The sequence below is a fragment of the Scomber scombrus genome, chromosome 12 (assembly GCF_963691925.1).
Source record: "Scomber scombrus chromosome 12, fScoSco1.1, whole genome shotgun sequence".
Classification (NCBI taxonomy): Eukaryota; Metazoa; Chordata; class Actinopteri; order Scombriformes; family Scombridae; genus Scomber; species Scomber scombrus.
Window position 1 is genome coordinate 5862022 of NC_084981.1, and position 20760 is coordinate 5882781.

General features: G+C 40.0%; 3 protein-coding genes across 4 annotated transcripts in view; 1 reads left to right on the forward strand and 2 right to left on the reverse strand.

Annotated features, from left to right (window-relative positions):
• Window positions 1–20760, reverse strand: part of rhoq (ras homolog family member Q) — an 87184-nt gene that overhangs the window by 11389 nt on the left and 55035 nt on the right. The window lies entirely within an intron of this gene.
• mcfd2 (multiple coagulation factor deficiency 2, ER cargo receptor complex subunit) lies at window positions 539–4525 on the forward strand. 2 transcript variants are annotated; one of them, XM_062430841.1, is made up of 4 exons: window positions 539–618; window positions 1494–1670; window positions 1817–1976; window positions 3011–4525. In XM_062430841.1, the coding sequence occupies exons 2-4, from the start codon at window positions 1495–1497 to the stop codon at window positions 3140–3142; spliced, it is 468 nt and encodes a 155-aa protein (XP_062286825.1). In that variant the 5' UTR covers window positions 539–618; window position 1494; the 3' UTR covers window positions 3143–4525. The 2 variants fall into 2 exon arrangements, with proteins under 2 accessions (XP_062286825.1, XP_062286824.1); XM_062430840.1 differs by lacking the exon at window positions 539–618 and having other exon boundaries at window positions 1476–1670.
• On the reverse strand, window positions 5153–7861 carry prop1 (PROP paired-like homeobox 1). Its single transcript, XM_062430942.1, has 3 exons — window positions 7765–7861; window positions 6650–6879; window positions 5153–5524 (listed from the first exon to the last, which is right to left on the reverse strand). The coding sequence occupies exons 1-3, from the start codon at window positions 7856–7858 to the stop codon at window positions 5153–5155; spliced, it is 696 nt and encodes a 231-aa protein (XP_062286926.1). The 5' UTR covers window positions 7859–7861.

Here is a 20760-nt window from a genome sequence, read left to right on the forward strand (position 1 = left end):
ACTACAAAGATACTTTCTAAGTCAAGATAGTTCACGTCAGCAAATACTGGAAAGTACTATGTGTTAAGTGCAAACACAAATTCCAAAATAATAATATGTACACGGTCATATGAGCTGTTAGTTTGTGATATAACATATAATAGTTTGTTCAAATAACTTTACAACTTCGTGCAATACAACCGTGTTGCCACTGTAAATGCTAGGTTGGCTGGACGAACCTCTGGTGCTCTGGTCCCATTAGCAGCAACCTGTAGCTATCCTGCGATACGTACGTAAAACAGGATAAATACATTTATTACCTAATTTAAGACATTTCTAAATGTTTTAACAGTTTAAAAAACCTTAAACAACATATTGAAATATGTGAAATATGTAACAAACACTTCCACTCCGTCGTTGAAAACTAAACGTAACCATGTAGCTTGTAGACGGTGTTACAGGGATTCCTCTCGCTACGCCTGTGCTCTTAGATAATTCTGACCAATCATAATGAGCTGTCGTGTCCAAGCGCGACTACGGCGAGTCACTCGGTCCAGAAAGCTCGGAGCGTTCATTGTTTCCTGCAAACAAACAGCACAACTGTCCGCGGACTCAGGTGAAGATACAAACTGTTGTGAAGTAAGTATGAAAATAGGTGTTTTTATATTCATATCATAGTAAACCCTGCAGTAGTGGGTGCTCTGAACTAGCGTTGACATTTCAACGTGTTGTTGGAATGAAGCCTCGGGCTGTTTACCAGTCTGTCTGTGGCTAACGGGAAAGCATGATTCATTCCAGCTTTCTAGTTAAAATCATAATATTTACACACCATTAATAACTAGTTCGGCCTCATATTTTCACATAGACATGCAGTGCGTGTGCGATCATTATTTGTATTATCTTTACCTCTTATCACTGTTTGCACATCTTTTAAATGTATAGTGCACAAGTGTGATTCATAGTAGTGACTTAAAGGTATTTTGTCATCTATTTTTAGCAGTATGGTGTAGTGTCTGCTAGAGCCAGCCCTATGAAGTCTTGTCTAGAAAACTGCTGTTACTCTAATTAGATTTTAACTGGGAAAAAAGCCAGTGGAGACAGCTGTAATCAAGAATCTATGAATAAGAGTTATTTGGCTTCAACGTGTAGATTTATGAATGAAAAGTGTGAGTGAAAACTGAATTACACTATATTGAAAAGTATTAACATATATGTAAATGATGTGTATATAAACAGGATACTTAAAATGTGATAACCAACATAGGACACTAGTATTTAATTTACATATATGCATCCTTTTTGTAAATTGATTCTGTATTTTAGATTATACACTGATTTTTATATTTTGTTGTTGTTTTTAATATGTATTTATTTACAGTTTTTCTATAATGGAGCTTCCCAGCCAAAATATTTCACACAATTAATTGTACTTGTATAACCAGAGTGACAATAAACCTCTTAAATCTTGAATCTAACTTTGCCTGTCTCTCTCTATCTATGTCTGTCACCTGCAGAATGAGGATCAGCAGTTGTGGCGTGCTCCTCCTCCTATCCAGCTGTCTGCTCGGTGTTCACTCCCATGCGGATCCGCAGCAGCAGCAGCAGCAGGAGCAGCCTGTCATAGAGAGTGGAACTCAGATAACCGGCCATGGTCACGGTCGCCTTGACAAGAACATGATCCAGGACAAAGAGTGAGTGATTCCTCTACGTGAATGTTTCAAGCCTTATTTGCATGTACTAGTGAACTTTGAGTTCAGTCAGCAGCAGCAGCGGCAGCATTCACACTCTCTGTATAATCAAATGCTGTGGTTGTGGACTTCTCTGTGTTGTCTCGCAGCCACATCATGGAGCATTTGGAGGGAGTGATTGACACACCGGAGAAAGAAATGTCGCCACAGGAACTTCAGCTGCACTATTTCAAAATGCACGATTACGATGGCAACAACCTGCTCGATGGGCTGGAGTTAGCCACGGCCATCACACATGTACACAGAGAGGTAGGGGTGTGTGTTGTTCGTGGGTGCGTTTGTTGTTGTTGTCTAAGGTGTGAACGTGATGCCTGTTTATGTAAAGCAGCCTGTGGATTTAGTCTCACATCACTTACATTTGCCTTAGGATGGGATGTTTTCACAGCCAGTATAGACAGGAGATACAAGATATAAGTACAATGACTAATATAAAACTCTTTAAACATACATATTGGCATTTTACTGATGTTTTAAGACAGACTTCAAAACTGTGAACATATCCTTTAAATTAAATCAGTTAAAATAAAATATGAACACAATACAAAGACAATGACTGGATATGCACTAGGCCCTTAATAATGCATTGTTACTGATGCAGAATTATATGTCAGGAATTATAAGATGGCTGTTTCTCTTTTCTTAAAGTCAACTCAGTTAGAAACTTTACTTTTTTTAGAACTCCGCAGCTGTGTAGTTGATGAAAACAGGGTGAAAAATGTAAACTTTATTACCCAGAAATCATACACTGCACACATGGCATTGTTTACCCATCTGGCCAATCAATGATGTTTTCTCTTTTATGGTGTAACACAGCTACACATAGTTCATCTTGAAATAAAGTCAGATGAATAACATCTGTACATGCAGATACTAGAGTCCGACCGATCTTTCAGCCAATATTATCCGCTGATATTGGCCTATCACATATATATTGGTATCGGTTTCTATGCCGTCTGATATGTGCCGATATATTTTTTATGTATATGGAATGCATTTTATGTACATTTGATCCTTCTTCTTAATTCAAGTTTCATATATGACCCTGCCTCTATTACATAACTTTGTCGAAAGTGTTTGGTACCATTGGGATCATTGCAATAAATGTGTGTTAATGTGTATATTCTGTTTAAATAAGATTTATCAGCCGATATATATCGATATCGGAATTTTTTTCCTCCCTAATATCGGTATCAGCATTGGACCTAAAAATCCAGTATCGGTCAGGCTTGAGCACATACATACTTTTAACAAATCTCCTTTTATTATCTCTTTTTTTTTTTTAGGAGAGAGGAGAGAACAGCCAGCCAATGAGAGAAGACGATCTAATAAATCTCATCGATGACGTTCTGAAAGACGACGACAAAAACAACGACGGTTACATAGACTACGCAGAATTCGCCAAATCGCTTGAGTAGAGCGTCACCACCTCTGACCTCCGTTTTCTTCACGTTCCAACAAAAAAAAACACAGACATGAACCTGCAGAGAATGTCAGCGAGCGCACGTGGTGTCAAAGTGACGCAACAATCAGTCCCTTCTCTCAGTCAGGGTCGTAGGTCATACATGCAGTTTTATTTTTTTCCAGGCTGGTAGCTGTGAAACTGGTTCTGCCAGTAATTTTAAATAAAAACAACAAAAGGATGATAACTAATTATCCTTCTCTTTAGCTTGATTCTAGTGTGTGGTTAGGCCTCGCGGAGGGACACGTCTGCACCTTCTTGTTCATGCAGGTTCATTGAAATTGTGCCATTTTTAGGGTCACTTCATCCAAATTACTGACAATGACACCGACAAATTCTTTAGTAGCTCTCTAGTAGCATCTAACCTTTGCTATACAGTATACATTTTGTTCTATTCTGCTGTGGAAACTTGTCATTTGCATGAACTGACCCTTTTTTTTTTTTTCAAAGCAGGATTACTATACTGTGTGTTCTGCTTCGAGTGGTTCTACATTTCATCACTTTAAATGGACTATTTCCATTTCAAACCCTGAACAGCATTCATACCGTAACATTATCTAGCACACCAAATGTGGACCAAATGATTCCTTCTGTGAATCCTTTTTGTTTTGAGACAAAGCGCTTGTCCTCATCACATGACCTCAGAAAGTGGCCTTGATTTGCTCAGATGTACAATATATAGTCTAAGTTTGTAGTGTTTGTAGAGAGTAGAGAACTTTGAAGTTAAGGAAGGAAGCAAGCAGAAGCGCACACAGTACTGAAAGCTGCCAGCAGAGGCTCCGCGCAGCACTATATAGAGCGGCACATCCCGCCTCCTCTACACGTGCTGTCGTCCTAATGAAGATGGTAAAACCCACATGAGCCAATCACAGTTCTCGCCACTGTCGTCGGGCAGCCTCTGTCGTCACAAAGCGAATGTAAAGCGGCCCCCGTACTCTGCGACGCTGACTCTTTATCACTGGATAAGCTAGACTTGAAGCACACTGGTTGACGCCGCAGTTTTTATTTAAAAACAAAAACAAAGCTGACTTCCAGTACTGCACTTACAATTATTAACACATGCTTCAAATATATGCTGCCTTTAAAAAAAAAAAAAAAACAGATCTGGATGAGAAATGTCAGGTCTATGTGCATCAAAGTTTGTTCAATCCATCTGTGATTTCTTGTAATTTACGATTTTTTATGGATGAATTCTATATATTTTTTTGCCATCCAGTATTGATTCTTCAATCAATTCAGGTTGTTGAATGGAAATATTTAAAAAAAGAAAAACTGAATAGCATAACAGATGCAACTGTGTTGTTTCTGGAATGTGAAATATTAAAATCTGTAATCTACAGACTTTGTCTCGTGCTGTAGTTCTTATTCATGAATGTATTATTAAAATTAAACTATTGCAAAAAAACATTTATTTACTAGATGCAACTTTTCTGACCACATAGCCTCATGTGAAATACAGTAAAAATAACAAATACCCAAAATTGCCTGATTTTACATGTATTTCTGTTATTGGGTGTAAACCTTTTCTGATGAGGGTCACAATATTTATTTGAATGCTATTTACAAAATCTAGTAAGTGGACCTTGAGTGAGGAATTTTATGTAAAACTAATATTTCAATGGTCAAGAATGAACCTTCAAGCTCAAAGGTTTATTTTTAAACTGTAAACTGTAACTACATCTGACATGTGCTTCAGAACATACTTAAAGTGACTTATGATATGAAATTACCCAAAAATACCCTACAAATATCACAGAAGAAGACTTCTGAATATAAAAGTTGCACATTTGAATTTACAGATGTTTTAGGTAAGTGCACAGATGCAAACTCACTGTCAATGCGAGGAACAAGACATAGAAGAAAAAAAATAGAAATGATTTCTTAATTAGTAAAGTAGATATAACAAATGTATGTGCTATTAAAATAACAAAATGCTAGATATTAGATGCATTTTTCTGATTACTTTTTAGCTCCAGTGAGACGCAGTGTCTAGGGACTGCATGGAGGCCAGGGAGAACATGGGTGAGGGCAGGTTTCCCCTCAGTGGGCTGTACCAGTCTTCATGCTGGCGTTGGGAGGCCGGTTGTGGCGGGGCGCTGGGGCAGGTGTACTGGCTGACCTGGCCTGGGTGGCGGGGGTACACTCCGGAGGGTAGCACAGGGGAGAGGTGGGAAATGTGCGCCAAGGGCTGGGTGTAGTACTGCCGAGCCATGGTGGACGGTTGGACGCGCATGCCACCCAGCAGAGCCCTGTGGCCCGGCATCACACCCATCGGTAGCATTTTTTGTGAAGCCCGCTCCTGCTTTCTCTGTTTGGCTCTTCTGTTCTGAAACCACACCTGCTGAGAGAAGGACAGGTGAGACAACTGAGGATAAATACACAAGACCAGCTTTGTTGTAATGAAAAACTCAGCTTCTATGAGACACAAGCAAACCCCACGGCTTCATACAACGCCTCATCAGTGTAAAGAAAGATTTTGCTGTCAGATTAAGCCAAATATCTAATTAGAAAAGTAATAATCTATATAATTCAGAAAGACAAAATTCATCTTTGGTACAGGAAGGTTGGACACAAAAATAACAGGAACACACACAAAAAAAAACTCGGCCCCTAAAATGAGTTTGAATCAACACCACCCTGAAGTCTACTAAAAACGAACATTATAAAATACTAAATAATAATACATTTTTGTTAAATTAGTTAAATTAAAACGTAAGTAAATATTATAGTGCTTTAATCAGGTCAAAATGTTTATACGTCCAATACTTTAGTTTATGAACAAATACAAGAAAAACTTGTGACGTTCCCATCAGGCTAAATTGTACTTTGTGGCTAGCGCTAATAAGCAAATGTTAGCATGTTAACACGTTAAACTACAAAGCCAATATGGTGAATTAAACCAGAGCCCTTCTACGGAGAGTCGTAATTTCCTATTAGAAAGTCTCAGTCTTAACGTTAGCATGTTACACTTGTCATTGCACGCACATTAGCATGCGGTTAGCATTTAACTTAAAGGACCACTATGCCTACATACAGCTAAACAGAGCTGCTAGTGCGGCTGTAGACTGTTTTATTCAACCAAAAAACAATAGTTAAAACAACTATTGAACTTCTTGGGAATTCATCTTTTAATTATTGACCAATTCTTTAATAATTTCAACACAAAAGACTGCATCATATTGTCAGTGTGCTAGCACTTTAAGTGTCACTTCATTTGACAGCAAAAGCAAAATGTGAACTACACTGTTTAAAAAGTAATGTTATGATATATGATATTGCATTATAACATCTTTTGCCATATATTAAAATTAACCAATTAAATGTAGTGAGTAGTGGTTTATCCCTGTGTATATCAGAGTAAAATTAAATTATCTAAGAAACCCTCTTTTGTAAATGTATTAGAGTGTAAAGTCCCTTGCTGCACATCACAGCAGTCAACAGGTTGTTTATGAGGCTGTCCCACCTGTATGCGAGCTTCATTAAGTTTAGTAATGCGGGCCAGCTCCTCTCTGTAGTAAATGTCAGGATACTGATTTTGTCCGAAGGCCACCTCCAGCTGTTCCAGCTGCTTGTGGCTGAAGGTGGTGCGGTGACGTCTCCTGGCTGGAGTGGGGTAAACTCTGCTCCGTCGGCCAAGACCAACAGCCATGGAGGTCTCACACAATGGCCCCTTCCCCACCGAATCCCCAATATCTGTTTTAAGAATGAAGAGAAAGAGTTTGAGGCTTTGCGTGGATGCTGAAAAGAACTTGACTTTCTTTGGAGACAATTCTCCAGCTCTTGTTTCTTGACTTCCTTGAGTTCCCAGGTTGGCATGTTACAAAAAAAGGGGGGCTACACTTGTAAAGGCGCATTTCACCAATGACTACCTAAAAAAAGAGGGATTACACTGACTTTACGGTTCACACTGCCTCAATGCAACCTGAGAGCTGAAGAGCTTTAGCTGCCAAACACAAGCTCGTGAGAAAGAGACACCAGAAACTGGGGGATTTGACCAAGATTATTACCACAGTCATTAACAAAGTGACTAATCTATCAAATTGGTGGACTGAGCTGACCTTGTCCTGTCACGTTATCGTGGATGGAAGAAAGACAGAAGAGGTGAATTTGATATGATTTTCCCTCACCATTTCTTAACACGGTATCTTGATTCAAACTGTCCAAAAAAATTGAGTTTTGAAACAAGAATTTAATTGGAATACACAGAAAAATACAAGTAAGCTTTGCCTAATGTGACTAAAATAAATATTTGCTTTTACTAATTGGCACCTTGGTGAAAAATACACTATTAGGATGAGATCAGTTGGGCCTAAATAGTTCTTTAGGGTCATTTTATTCTTCTTGGAAACCCCCCTAAACCACGTTTAAACCACAAATTAACATTATAACTCAAAATAAATACCTACATGAACAATTTACAGGAAATATGATTGAAATATTTATAAAAATTGGCAAGAAACTAACATTTCATTGATAGTCTTTCTGTTACTGTGTTTACAGAAAATTCTCTGGATCGGAATCTGATCACAATAAATATTGCAACATCATTTTTCATAATAAAAGAGCCTTCAAACTCACCTGCACTGGAGCTGACAGTAGCCATGTCGGAATAAACGTCTGCACAGTCCTGGTGGCTCCTCACTGTGTCCCCTGCTGTCTTTACCTGGGCCATCACTGCAGCTGTGCTTACTGACGAGACAATCTGCACTGATCTGATCCCCCCACACAGACATGCCTAACCATAAAGTCACATGTCCCACCCATCTGGTTTACCTTTACCTGTGTGTGTGTGTGTGTGTGTGTGTGTGTGTGTGTGTGTGTGTGTGTGTGTGTGTGTGTGTGTGTGTCAGACAGTGACAAACACAGCTTATTTCTAAGAATCCAACACCTAACTACAATTAGAAGACTCCCAATGTCTGATTCTTACATGATACAATAGATTTGGCAAATTTCACTTACGTGGCAGAGCTGCAGTAATTTAATTAATCGTTAAAAGCTTTCCACAGTCAGGGTGCAACTACAATTCAGGGCTAGAACATACAATCCATCTCTGAAACCAGAAGACTCATAACAAGCCTCTATTCTAACTCTATTCATATTGCACAAATAGAACGTTTTCTGCACAATTTTAAGCCAATTACATTTTATGCTGCTTAGTCAATTTAGTCTTTAAGTTACCAAACTGATTTCATGGTTTAAAAATGTCATAACTGCTACAACAAGTGTTTGAGAGAAACTCTGAGTAACAAAATCAAAAATATTACACATTCTACACTTTAAGCAGTGGGTTTGAAAGGGTCTTTTTTTGGGGGTTATATACATTTCCCTACACACAACATTAAAGACAAACACCAAAGCATGAAACTGAGATGATTTTGAAGTGTTTTGACTTTTATTTATATGAAGACTCTTTTTACATTCTCTTATCATGTTAACTATAGTGGAAATCTTTCACTGTCTTCTCTGCCAACTGACCCACAGCCTCCTCTTTAAATGGAGCGTCCACGTCCTTTGTCTGCTGAAACAAACACACATTACAAAGGTTTAAGTGGACAAATACACATAGAGATTGTGCACTGTGTGTCATACTGAATGTTTGCCTCAAATTTTCTAGACATATTTCAAGACTGTTTCAAGTATCATCTTAATAATGAAATCTGTCAAATCTTTTTTAAGGCAAAGACGACAGGATAAGTTAACTTAGGCATGACCTGCATCTAAACTTTTATCTTCCTCTTCCTTGATGAAAGTAAACTGTGGCCTGCTTGTCTTCATGTTGAACTCCTGCTGCTCTTAACTGCTTCCTCTTCTTCTGCATCTTGTTTGGATTTTCTCTTCATCAGCTCGGTCTTTTCATCTGTGTTCTCAGTCTTCGGCTCCTTTGAGGGGTCTCTGAGTCACAAAAAGGAAAAAAACAGATTACCTTTGATTGACTCTAAAATAAATCAGCTTTTTCAGACCACAGTACATGCGTACTTACTTAAATAAATGTACAATATGTGCAGTATTAAGCCATCTGGTGCTGTCTCATCTTGTTTCTCTTGCTGGGGCTGATCTCTACTGTCACCCTTGGTCTCTTGAAAGACAGTAAAACACAGATACACTTATTAGAATCAGAGATCAGTGATGTAATATGCAGTATCTTGAGTTGGTTGCTTAGAACCACTGTAAACATATTACATACAGCATTATGTTTTACCTTGTTCTTCAGTGTCAATATGAAGACATTGCTGGGCGACTATTCTTCATGTTCTTCTTCGTCATGGGCCTGTTCCCTCATCTTCATTTGACCTTTGGTGCTTGTCTCTCATCAACTGGTTCATCCTGGGGTTGTCCACTGTCTCATGTCTCCCATTCAGGTCCTCTGGAGTCTTCTTTTCATCCAAGTCTGCAGGCGCATCACAACACGTCATCACAACACGTCACAACACGTCATCATAAAACCTCACATCACGACACAACGCATCATCTCAAAACCTCACATCACGACACAACGCGTCATTGCAAAACCTCATATCCCGACACAACGTGTCATCGCATACCTCATATCACGACACAACACGTCACTGCAAAACCTCAAATCACGACACAACACATCATTGCAAAACCTCACATCATGACACAACGCGTCATTGCAAAACCTCATATCACGACACAACGTGTCATCGCAAAACCTCATATCACGACACAACACTGCAAAACCTCAATTCACGACACAACACATCATCGCAAAACCTCACATCATGACACAACACGTCACTGCAAAACCTCAGATCACGACACAGCACGTCATCGCAAAACCCATAGACTGTATATGAGAAATGGACGTAACATCCGTGATGTCAGCCATTGGTTTGTGGACTGCTGCTCGGAGGCCAATAGTTTCGGATCTGAGAAGCGCCATCTTGAAAATTTCAGGTGCATGCTGGGAAAAATAAAAACACGGATTCTACTTATATGGACATCAGGAGGAGCAAGAGGACGGAGCGGGGGAGGTTTGACACCAAAACGGTGGACCCCTGGTGGCCTTTTGATAGAATGCAGTTTTAAGTTACCTCCGCAATGGCCTCTGCTCAGAGGACCGGAAACAAAAAAACCCCTCACAACACGTCATCACAAAACCTCATATTAAGACACAACGCATCATTGCAAAACCTCATATCATGACACAACGTGTAATCGCAAAACCTCACAACACGTCATTGCAAAACCTCATATCATGACACAACGCGTCATCGCAAAAAAACCTCACAACACGTCACGTGTCTTCGCAAAACCTCATATCACGACACAGCAAGACATCGCACACCCTCACAACACGTCATCACAAAACCTCATAATACGACACAACGCGTCATTGCAAAACCTCATATCACTAAACAATGCGTCACTGCAAAGCCTCATATCATGACATGAGGTGTCACCACAAAACCTGATAACACATCACTAAAAAAACATCACATTCATGACACCGCAAAAGCTCACATCATATCCTCATATCACAAATTAAGTGTCACCAAAAAACCTCATATCATGTCACGACGGGTCAACGCAAAAATCTCATATCACATCACAAGACTTTGTCTGAATGTCGATAAGATGAAGAAGATGATTGTCGACACTTGACTGTGGGGGGGTTGTAGACCAACTTAAGCTCCTCAGCACTCTGACTTGTTTCTACACTTGAACCTTAAATATCGTTTGCTGCTCCTGTTGTTCTGCTGGCTGTGCTGGTTTTTACTGCTTTGTTTTAGTTTACTGTTTTTATGCTTGAAACTGGCTGTGATGTTTAAATGTTATGTAATAGTATACACTGTGGAGGAATGTTAAGGAGTGAAGTGTTGTGTAAAGTGAAGGAAGAAGTCATTTGACAAGCATAAAAGTTTGACCAGATAAATATGCTAACATATAATTATCTTTATTCTGATATTGGTCCTCTTCTACGCCTGTCTTCCCTCCCTATAGACCTATTTATGATTTTTCTTAAGGGGGGCGGGGGATCTTTAGGTGGAGACAGCAGGCCAGTAGTGTATACCATATAGAGGTGGTATCAAATTAAGTAAAGGTTAATTTGAGATGAAGCCCAGCACTGTGTCAACTTTTTCTAGTCATCAATCTGTAATAAACATTGTGTTTATGGTTAGGTATCTATTCAAATTTTGAAACTTTATGCATAAGAGCTTAGAACATTATGATAGAAGTAGTTGATGGTCATTTCCATGCTCAAATGTGTCTAATAAGATTTTCTGATTTTTCATCTGGATAAAGAATATATAATATTACATCAGCCAACAAGATACACCATATTTCTGTTTGTGTCTGGACATGCACAAATAAATCATTACACACCAGGATATACTGGCAGCAATGAGGGAATGGGATGCTGCCAAGGTGCAGGGCTGCCAGAACTGCACCCAGAGACCACATATCTGCCTCTGAGATGGAAAGACCCAGAATCACTTCAGGAGACCTGAGAGAGCACAATTTAGAAAATGTTACAAACAATTCCTGCACAGTTGGACATGTTAGCTGTAATCATGTTTGTGGCGTTACAACTTAATGAGAAGATACTACAATAATGCAAAGTATGTAAAATAACATGAGAGTGATTGTCTAGCCATATTAAATAAATCACTTACAGTAAGATTCAACATGGATGCAATGATGTCACACTTGTGGCTGAATTGAAGTTCAGCATGGCCAACGGGAGAGAAATAAGGAGAAGTTAGATGGGTGATACAGCTAACAGTTCATGTTAGATATGTAATGAAATGTGCTACTCAAAGAGTCAGATGATCCACCTCTCCGTTGGACTCTTGGGAACCATTCTTGAGGATCTTGAGCGCCACATTGTCTTTGGTGTCTTTGTCTTGGCACTGAGCGACTCTGCTGAAGACGCCATCAAACATGAAGTACTGAAGCAGGTACTCACTCCATCTGCTGGTCAGCACGTCATTGTGTTGTAGCTTTGAGTTAACAGGTACTTTGAAACATGGAGGGAAAATGTAAGTTACTACGTTCAGTCAACACATCTCAAACATACAACTGTACTATCTGCAGAGGATCAATCCAGACCATTTAAATGAGGAGCTTTCCTAAAGAATAACAGATTAGCCAAGAGCATATTTATTGTTTTTTAGGTGAATCTCTTTTTAAATTAATTGATAGATTGTTTTAATATATTGTTTGTTAATTTAATGACCAAGTTTGCCCTCTGACGAATTAATCAAGTTTTCTAAACGTATCTCTCAATGAAAAAGATGAGTGAAAATAGTTCTGTGCTCCTCTTGTGGCTCATCTGTTATTGTATTTTTGATCAGATGATAGATTGTTTCATTGATCGTTTGTACTGATTATTGTACTGTAGTATCTTTGTCTGGTTGGAGTTGTTGCAGCTGCTTATGTGACCAGCAGGTGTCCTCGTCGTGCCGGAGACACACTAAAAACCAAATGACAAAGCCATGCATATCCAGAAGGGCTTTTACGGATACAGAGTGTGCTGGGTTGAGTGCACTCCCCAGTCTTCCAAAAAAACACAACTCCCTCTCATGTCAGCTCCTGTATTTTGGTTGCGCTGTGACTTGACTGACAGGGCACCCCGCCGGCTGGATTAACTCAGCTGAACTCCTGCGTAACCTCCCGGGACCCCAGCTGCTACCAGCAGTTCCCATGATGCTAAACTCAGTCCAGGGCCAGCTCAGAGGACTGGCCCCTCTCACACACTGGATACTAGGAAAAGACCCACTAATGTCCCACTCAGCACTGAGTCATGACAGGGCAGCATGGAAGCCAGCCTGCCTATTGGAGCGGCAGCAGCTGGCTTTTTATCAGGGCTCAAACAAGACAGCAATTCATCATGTACTATATTTGTTGAACAATGTTATTTGCTCGACAGTGTATGTGTGTGTGTACGTGTGTGTTTGTATGTGTGTGTGTGTGTGTGTGTGTGTGTGTATCCATATTGTGGCATTAAATGTGCATTTGGAGCTTGCATGTGTCAGGCAGTTTATGCAAGAGGGGTGAGCTGCTATATCAGATGAGTACTTATAGTAGAATATATGTGTGTGTGTGTGTGTGTGTGTGTGTGTGTGTGTGTGTGTGTGTGTGTGTTTGATAGTGCTGCTTTCAGAGTATTCCCTCTCCGTCTTGTATAACATATCACTCAGAAGCCATTTGACCCCGAGCGATCCATGTGACTCCCAGGAACCAGTAAATCAGAAGTTCAAACGTAGACTGGTGATGTGTCATACTGATACAGTAGATTGTACCCCCCCTCCCTATACCCCTCCCTCCTTTTCACTCCTTTGCTCCAGAGTGCTTGCCAAGAAAGAGTATTGGACGAAACGCAGCGATTGAATGACCTGCTGGGTAAGCGGGGCCAATGGGATCATCTTTTTTTTTCTTTTTCTTTCTTTTTTTTTTTTTTACACGAATTCTCCGCTTCAAACTGATAAATTACACTTGAGATTGAACCAATTTTCTTGTAGATTCTTTGAGAAAGTCCCTCGCCTTGTTCTGGGCTCTCTGTGCAGCAGCATCTAATTTGATTCCTTGTGACACGTTGTCTGCAAGGGCCAAGTCCTGTGTCCTGGAAGAGTTTCGAACTTCCCTGCATTGTATGTGTGTTTGTGTGTTTGTGCGTTGCTGCCAAGTCCTCCACGGATCCAATACTCAGCTCACATGTTTCCTGTCTCAGACAACAACTCTGCCACAACCCCCCCCCCCCAGCAAAGCTCACAGGGTCTGTCTGACTTTGCTGTCTGCACCTCTTCTTCAGTTCGTCTCTCTAATAAATCTATCTAATAAAGTCTATCTTAGAGTCAGTCATTTAGTCTTATTGGTTCTACATATTAATATACTGTATTTGTATTATATAATATTAAAGCCTTTTGATTCAGTCACAATTTGGAAGGATTGTGAAAGCTTAACTTATCCCACTGGGTGATTTTTTTGCACTTGTCTGAGAAAAAGAACGAGCTGCTAGTTTGGTTCAGTGTATTGAACTTTTACGTCTCGAAATCAAGACCATATTTTCCAGAAACCCCAGACATCCTGTCTCAAAGGGTATGTTACCATATGTCCTTGTCTCCCCGCTCCTGATGTTGGTCCACAGGAATTTGGTTCAAAGCACAAAAATCATAAAACAAGCATTTTGACATCAGTGATTCTGAGTAAAATGTGTCTGTGTGTGTCATAAAGCGATTCTTCTTTGTGGCATGCAACAGTATTCATGATGACCTCTCATTCTCTTAACTCTGTGGTGATTTATTGATTTTGAAAATGTGCCACTCATTACTTTAATTGATTTGTCAAGAATAGAATTTCACATCTTTATTAGTTTGTACTTGTGTTCTCAGAAGTACCAGCGCTTACAGGGAAGTATGTGAAGTGTGAACTTGTCCAAAAGGACAGTTGAATCCAAAGTTCCTTAAAAAATTGGGTCCAGTGCCAACATGATTCTTAAAGGTCATTACAACAAAGACAAACTGAACCTACCACAAACTAATACTTAAGTGTAAGTTCAGGAATATGTCCTCCTGCTCTGTATTGTTCTCTCATTGGTGGACTTTTCATGACAGCCTATACATAGATGTACTTTGGATGCATTTTTCTGGTTTATGAACTATGGATACTTACCCTTGCCTCCTCTGCTTTTAAATACCCTATTTAAATACTGCTTGTAATGTGTTTTATGATGACCCTGATGAAAACCGCATGCCAAAACACGCTGGTCTATTAATAAAGTTCTTCTATATTACAAATGAAGCTAGAACTTTGACTTTTTTGGACTTTTTTTCCCTTCTCCATGAACTTTGGAAGTAGGTGAAATTGTGCCAGAAACCTTTACCCTGCTTCTGCAGCCTACACACGGATACTAGCAGCTCTCTAGCAGAAGATGTGCTGTGAACTAATTAGTACTAAGTACAGGTGAAGCTGATGGGAATGATGTGATTTATTTTGCAGGCATTCAATCATAAACCAAAGCAAAGCATTTTTTCCCTATTAAGAAAAATTGGAAAACAAAATTTGACCTGATGACGGTGCCAGATGGAAAATGAGGTGATCACCAAAGTTCTTCTAATTCATCCTCAGTGGGATATGAGCATCTGCACCAAATTTCATGGCAATCCATCCAAAAGTTGTTCAAATATTTCAGTCTGGACCAAAAGTGGACGACTTGAGCGAGCGAGCGAGAGAGCAACAAAGAGACATTGCCATCAAATTTAAGTGTCTCAGTGAGATGTTGACAGCTGAAAATCTGGGATAAGATCTGGTGACCATAACCATGATTCCTTTTTTCTCATTTATTCAGACTTTTTAGGAATATTTGACATCCATCCATACGTCACATATTTACCCACTAAAGATTACGTTAATCGGTCTTGCACAAATCTGGATCATCTACAGCTGATTTGTTGGAGGCACTTACTGTCTTTAATATCCCTGCATGATCAGCCAGAGAGGTCCAATGCAAATATCTTTGGAGGGCATTACTTTGGAGCATCCAAGAACTGTGGATGGCACTGAGAGGCACATAATGGTGGAAAGTGATGTCATGTTTCTGAAAAGTCAACACAGTTATTGTAAAGCAGGTGCATATGATCAGGAACTACTTTATGAAATGATTTGCCTGTTTCACTTGGAAACTAGTGCAGACTTAAGGAGGCTAATTCAGCTTATCTTATCTGCAAACATGTCTTCGGTCCGCAGCCAGCATACTGCCATCTTAACCTCCACGCTGTGCTATCTATAGTCACATATGTGCAATGCAGCGTGAGCCGACGGCACACAAAGAATAAACTTCACCCCCTTTTTCTGCTGCCTCAAGTGTATCTTTCCATCTTTCTATTATTAGGCTGCAGCGAGAGCCAGACGGACCTGGAATCTTCTGGAAGCATCTATCCTCTGTGTGGTGGTGGTGGTGCTGTGGTGGACATGACAGGAGATGCAGGGATGTCTGGGGAGGAGAGAGGAGGAGGAGGAGGAGGAGGAGGAGGGGGGCTAAACCGCTGCTACAACAAAGTGAAATAAATACAGCATGCAGCAATTTGTCTCGGTTTCTTCGCTGACACAAAGAGTTCTGGTGATTACAGGGACTGTTAGAGGTCACAGGTTTGATCACTACAGCAGCCCAGAGTGTCCAGTTGAATTGTCTGAATATCTTCTGGCACTTTGTAACTCAATTTGCATAAGAGTCACTATAAATACCTAACATATTGTACATAGAGTTCAACAACTCTGGAGGCTTTTTGCATTGTGGCTCTCCATCTCAGTTTCACTCTGTGTCTCACTCGTATGCACACGCACGCACATACACACACACACACACACACGGAGTAACATACAGTATGCACACACTTACAAGCCGCATACAACCCCCCCGACTTCTCTTACAATGTTCTCATGAGCAAATAGCATGCAAGTCATACAACACTGGGTGCTCAGTTTCAATCACCTCACACACACACACACACACACACACACACACACACACACACACACAAATACAAGCGCACACACACACACACGTGCCCCGGGTGCACACAGCCCTCTATGTGGTTGTGGCCGTGTCCAGTATGGACACATTGAGGAAATTCTTCCCTCCCAATTTCCCGGGACTGAACTGGGAGTGACCTGGTTGGCAGACACACAGCCCCGATGGAAGGAATGTAACTCAACTCCCTCCGCCTCACCCCAAACACCCCCCCCCCCCCACCTCCCCTCCCCACCACCTCCACCACCTCACCCCACCTCCCACCTCCTCCTCCTCCCCAATCTCCTCCATCTAAAGCCAGTCTGCCTGGCCCAGCTGCGCCAAGACGGGGAGTAAAAAACAAAGGACAGAAATATATGGAGAGAGAGATGTTGCCTTTTTTTTTTTATCTCTTACCGATTCATAAAACTTCTCGTTATACTCGGAACGATGACGACATTAGCGGTGTGAGCAAATATGTGTCACAACAACAGCGAAAACAGCAATAAGAATGGACAAAGTGTAATCTGAAACAGTCATAACAAGAGGCATCCATAACTTCATAACAACTCTATAACAACAGAAACAATAACAGAATACAATCATAATATAATTAAGCTCATAACAAAGCCAATATTAGTCTAACGGTGTGTTTACATCCAATGGAAGTGACTCTATAAACCAGTTAACTTGTAAATACCTCTCACATCATCATCCAGGAAGTAATTACAACTAGAATGTTTAGTAACTAAAGCTTTAATTGGCTTTAAATTAAGAAGCTATACCCTAATTTAAAAATAATCTAATAAACTGACACTATTTTTACCGACACATGAGCGACTCTGTCTGTCATAGCTTAATGCTCGGTTACTATTCATTCTCGGGTCTATTTTAATCAGAACAGCTTGCATCTGTGCAGTGATGAAATGTGCTTGTGAATGTATACAGATGACTATATTTATTAGTGATTGACATGAAATTAATATTTAAAGATGCTCTAATTGATATGTTTATATCAACTTAATGACTAAGCTAATGTGAAAGGGGTTGCTTATAGTGACAAATACACAGAGAATTACCACCCGGCTCATTTCAGCTGTATGGAGCATCTTTTAGCTCATTGTTTTGGTTTCACAGCCTTCAACTTTCAACTCGAGTTGGCCAGGATAAGGGTTTAAACCATTGCATTATAACTTAAAAATAATATATATAATATATATATCACTTTACTATAATAAACCATCTATTTACTGTGAAAAATGAGTGCAATTTCAACAATATCATGTCTCAGATTATTTTTGCTCAGAAGTTGCTGATTGACAACATTTTACACAATGTACAATATATGAATGGTTTAAGTATGACCACAGTATGTATTCATTGTTATTCTGGTCAGGATTGGGGGGAAAAAACGCTGAAGCAGCAGAAAATTTGGAATTACTTTTCTGCAATTTTCATACTTTGCAAAGTTATCCAGTGGGCCACATTGGACCCCTCGGTGGGCCGTGAGTTTGACACCCCTGGTTCACTCTCACTACTCGTATAAGTGTTGTTTCCAGCTGCAGCAGTGAAAAAGCTCTGTTATACTTCAGCAGTCAAACTTAGCAACCGACTGGTGAACATGGGAGCATTTGGCAGCTGAAGAATTTCATATTTTTCTTAAGTGTTAGTGGAGACAAAAATATAAAGTTACTAAAAGCGGAGTGAATATTGGACTTATATTTGAAATGCGGACAAAAACATCACTCCAAGTCGATGCTAATGATGCTCTGCGAATGCTGGATGTCTAAACTGGCAACTGCTTGCTCATAAGTTTTCCTCGTTTAAAGATATTTATCATCACCTTATAAATATGTCTATTGAAAGCTGTTTCGCTGCTCCTAAATAAGCTAAAAAATATCATTAATTCAGATTTAAATGCACTTTTGTTTTACTGCCAATGACCAAATAGATAACTCTTTTTAATACTGGTAATTTTGAGGTGTCCAGTGATGTGAAGGCTAGCCATGGGAAACGTATCCATCACTGCCTTTCATCCTATATGACACCATGAGACAGACAAAATACGACTGATCTGATGAAGGTATTTAGGTAACAACAAACCTTCACTTTGGCACCACCCTCAGGCCAAACTTCCCAATGCTTTAACTCCCATGTGGTATCTTAGAATAACAGCCTTAGTTTTGTTTTCAGATCATCTCAGCCTCCTTAGCTTTCCTAGAAGCCTACTTTTAGTCTTGTTTGAAAGCTTTTCAGCTTAAACTGTCATAACTTTCCATTTTCTTCAGACTGATTTACAGTTTATTACACTTGGACGGTACACACGGTTATTGAAGCACAATGCGGCCGTTAATCATGATGCAGTTTGAACCTTGAATCCTTCTGGTTGTGGGCCTGTCTGTCTGACCACTGGGACCAGTCTGCAGGGTCAAGTGAGAAACCGTTGCGGCCCTTATGACTCAGCAGATGGTGCGGTATGCAGCACCACCCTCCTACTGCCCATGTGCCTGCAGGAGTACGCTGTGTTCTCTAATGACATTTAACTCATCTAGGCCATCATATTAGCCTGCGCCATGGGAATCTCATCTTTCCAAGCTGCGGATATAAAAGCCAAGAATGTCAAGTTTCAACTGGATGCGCTGCAAAAAAAAGCGTCCAATTGGGCAAGTTACACAACGCAGGTTTGATTCCATAACCATAAATATTACTAAAGTGAAATCCTTTCTTTGTTTTGTTTTTGAAAGTAGCTTTAAATGTAATTCTACAAATAAAAATGTGCTGTTTCTGTCACATTTCCATTAAACTGTCAGCTTCGTTGTAGAGCGATTGAGATAATGGTGGCGTGTGGCAGCCTGCCCTGCGTGAGGTTTTCGAGGTTCAGCTGTTTGGCAGGGAGGGCCGGTGGATTTGCAGAGCCGATGTCTAGATGCCTCCTTCTGCTCCAGACTCCCCTGGTGATGCCCTCTTCCCCCGCTCCCTTGCCCGACAGCCTTTTATTGGCTCAACAAACCTCCTGCTGTCCTCAAACATGATACCGTGGCCCCTAATTCTGCCACCTCACCTTTGCCCTTATCTGCTGCCATGGGGGGAGGAGGAAGCTAGAAAGTAGCGAGAAAGTGGCACGGTATCATTATCTTTGTTATGCAACTCTTTCTTCACCTTGGTTTCTTCATGACACCTCCCATGATAGCTCCCTAGCTCAACTTCACACCTTAAACAGGGTCTGTATACTCAACCGGGAGCATCAACTCACTGAACTCTGAGCTATGGCAAAGATGCAGCTTATATCAAATTATCTGTAAACAAATGAAAGCAATGACTGATTGACAGGTTATTATCACTTAGCTGCTGTTATAATAAGACACAGTTGATGAAAATAGCAGCTGAGGGGGCTCAGCGCTATCAACTGACAAGAACGGGCCATATTGGATTTCGATTCTGCAAAACCTGGAAAACTTAACAGCAGCATTTTAAAGTGTGGTTATGGTTAGGCCTGTCACAATAATTACATGATTGACTTATCATACAATAACATAATTATCAACATCACCATGTCCATATATCCACTTATCATATGATACATGGACATGACCGTGATCTCTTTTTTTTTAACCTCAATATTGCCACACGATAACTACTTTACGATATATTGTCTCAGAAATAATCGCGATAAACGATATTATTGTCATTTGAAGATCATTTTATACCACTGATATAATGATAATATAATAGGCATGTTGGCATTAGATATAGATTGTAAGTTGCAAATTCTCCCAATTTGTATTTAGTTCCTTTAATGTGCGAGGCAGCTGGATTCATAAGATCACAAGATAATGGTTCTGTGTATCAAAACCATCTGGGTCAGGTAAATAATATAGGGTTACTGGGCTGAAATGATCACCTGATGTCATATCTGAATTGAGATTTAGAATAAATGAATGACTCTTCATCCTCTACATGAGATTCCTCCACAACCTTCATGGTTTTGTCTTTTTTTCTTGTTGCATTGTTTATGTGCATCTGTTTGCATTGATTGTTAAGAACTTCCTCTTGTGCAACTGCTTGCTTTTCATAGGCAGGGTGTGTCAGCATCTTGGTGG

Coding starts and splice junctions, on each gene's coding strand:
- mcfd2 (XM_062430840.1), top strand. CDS start 1,477: ATGTCTGTCACCTGCAGAATGAGGATCAGCAGTTGTGGCGTGCTCCTC. Junction 1,671..1,816: donor AACATGATCCAGGACAAAGA/GTGAGTGATTCC, acceptor GTTGTCTCGCAG/CCACATCATGGAGCATTTGG. Junction 1,977..3,010: donor TCACACATGTACACAGAGAG/GTAGGGGTGTGT, acceptor TTTTTTTTTTAG/GAGAGAGGAGAGAACAGCCA.
- prop1 (XM_062430942.1), bottom strand. CDS start 7,858: ATGGCCCAGGTAAAGACAGCAGGGGACACAGTGAGGAGCCACCAGGAC. Junction 6,880..7,764: donor TACTGTCAGCTCCAGTGCAG/GTGAGTTTGAAG, acceptor TTCTTAAAACAG/ATATTGGGGATTCGGTGGGG. Junction 5,525..6,649: donor TTAATGAAGCTCGCATACAG/GTGGGACAGCCT, acceptor TTCTCTCAGCAG/GTGTGGTTTCAGAACAGAAG.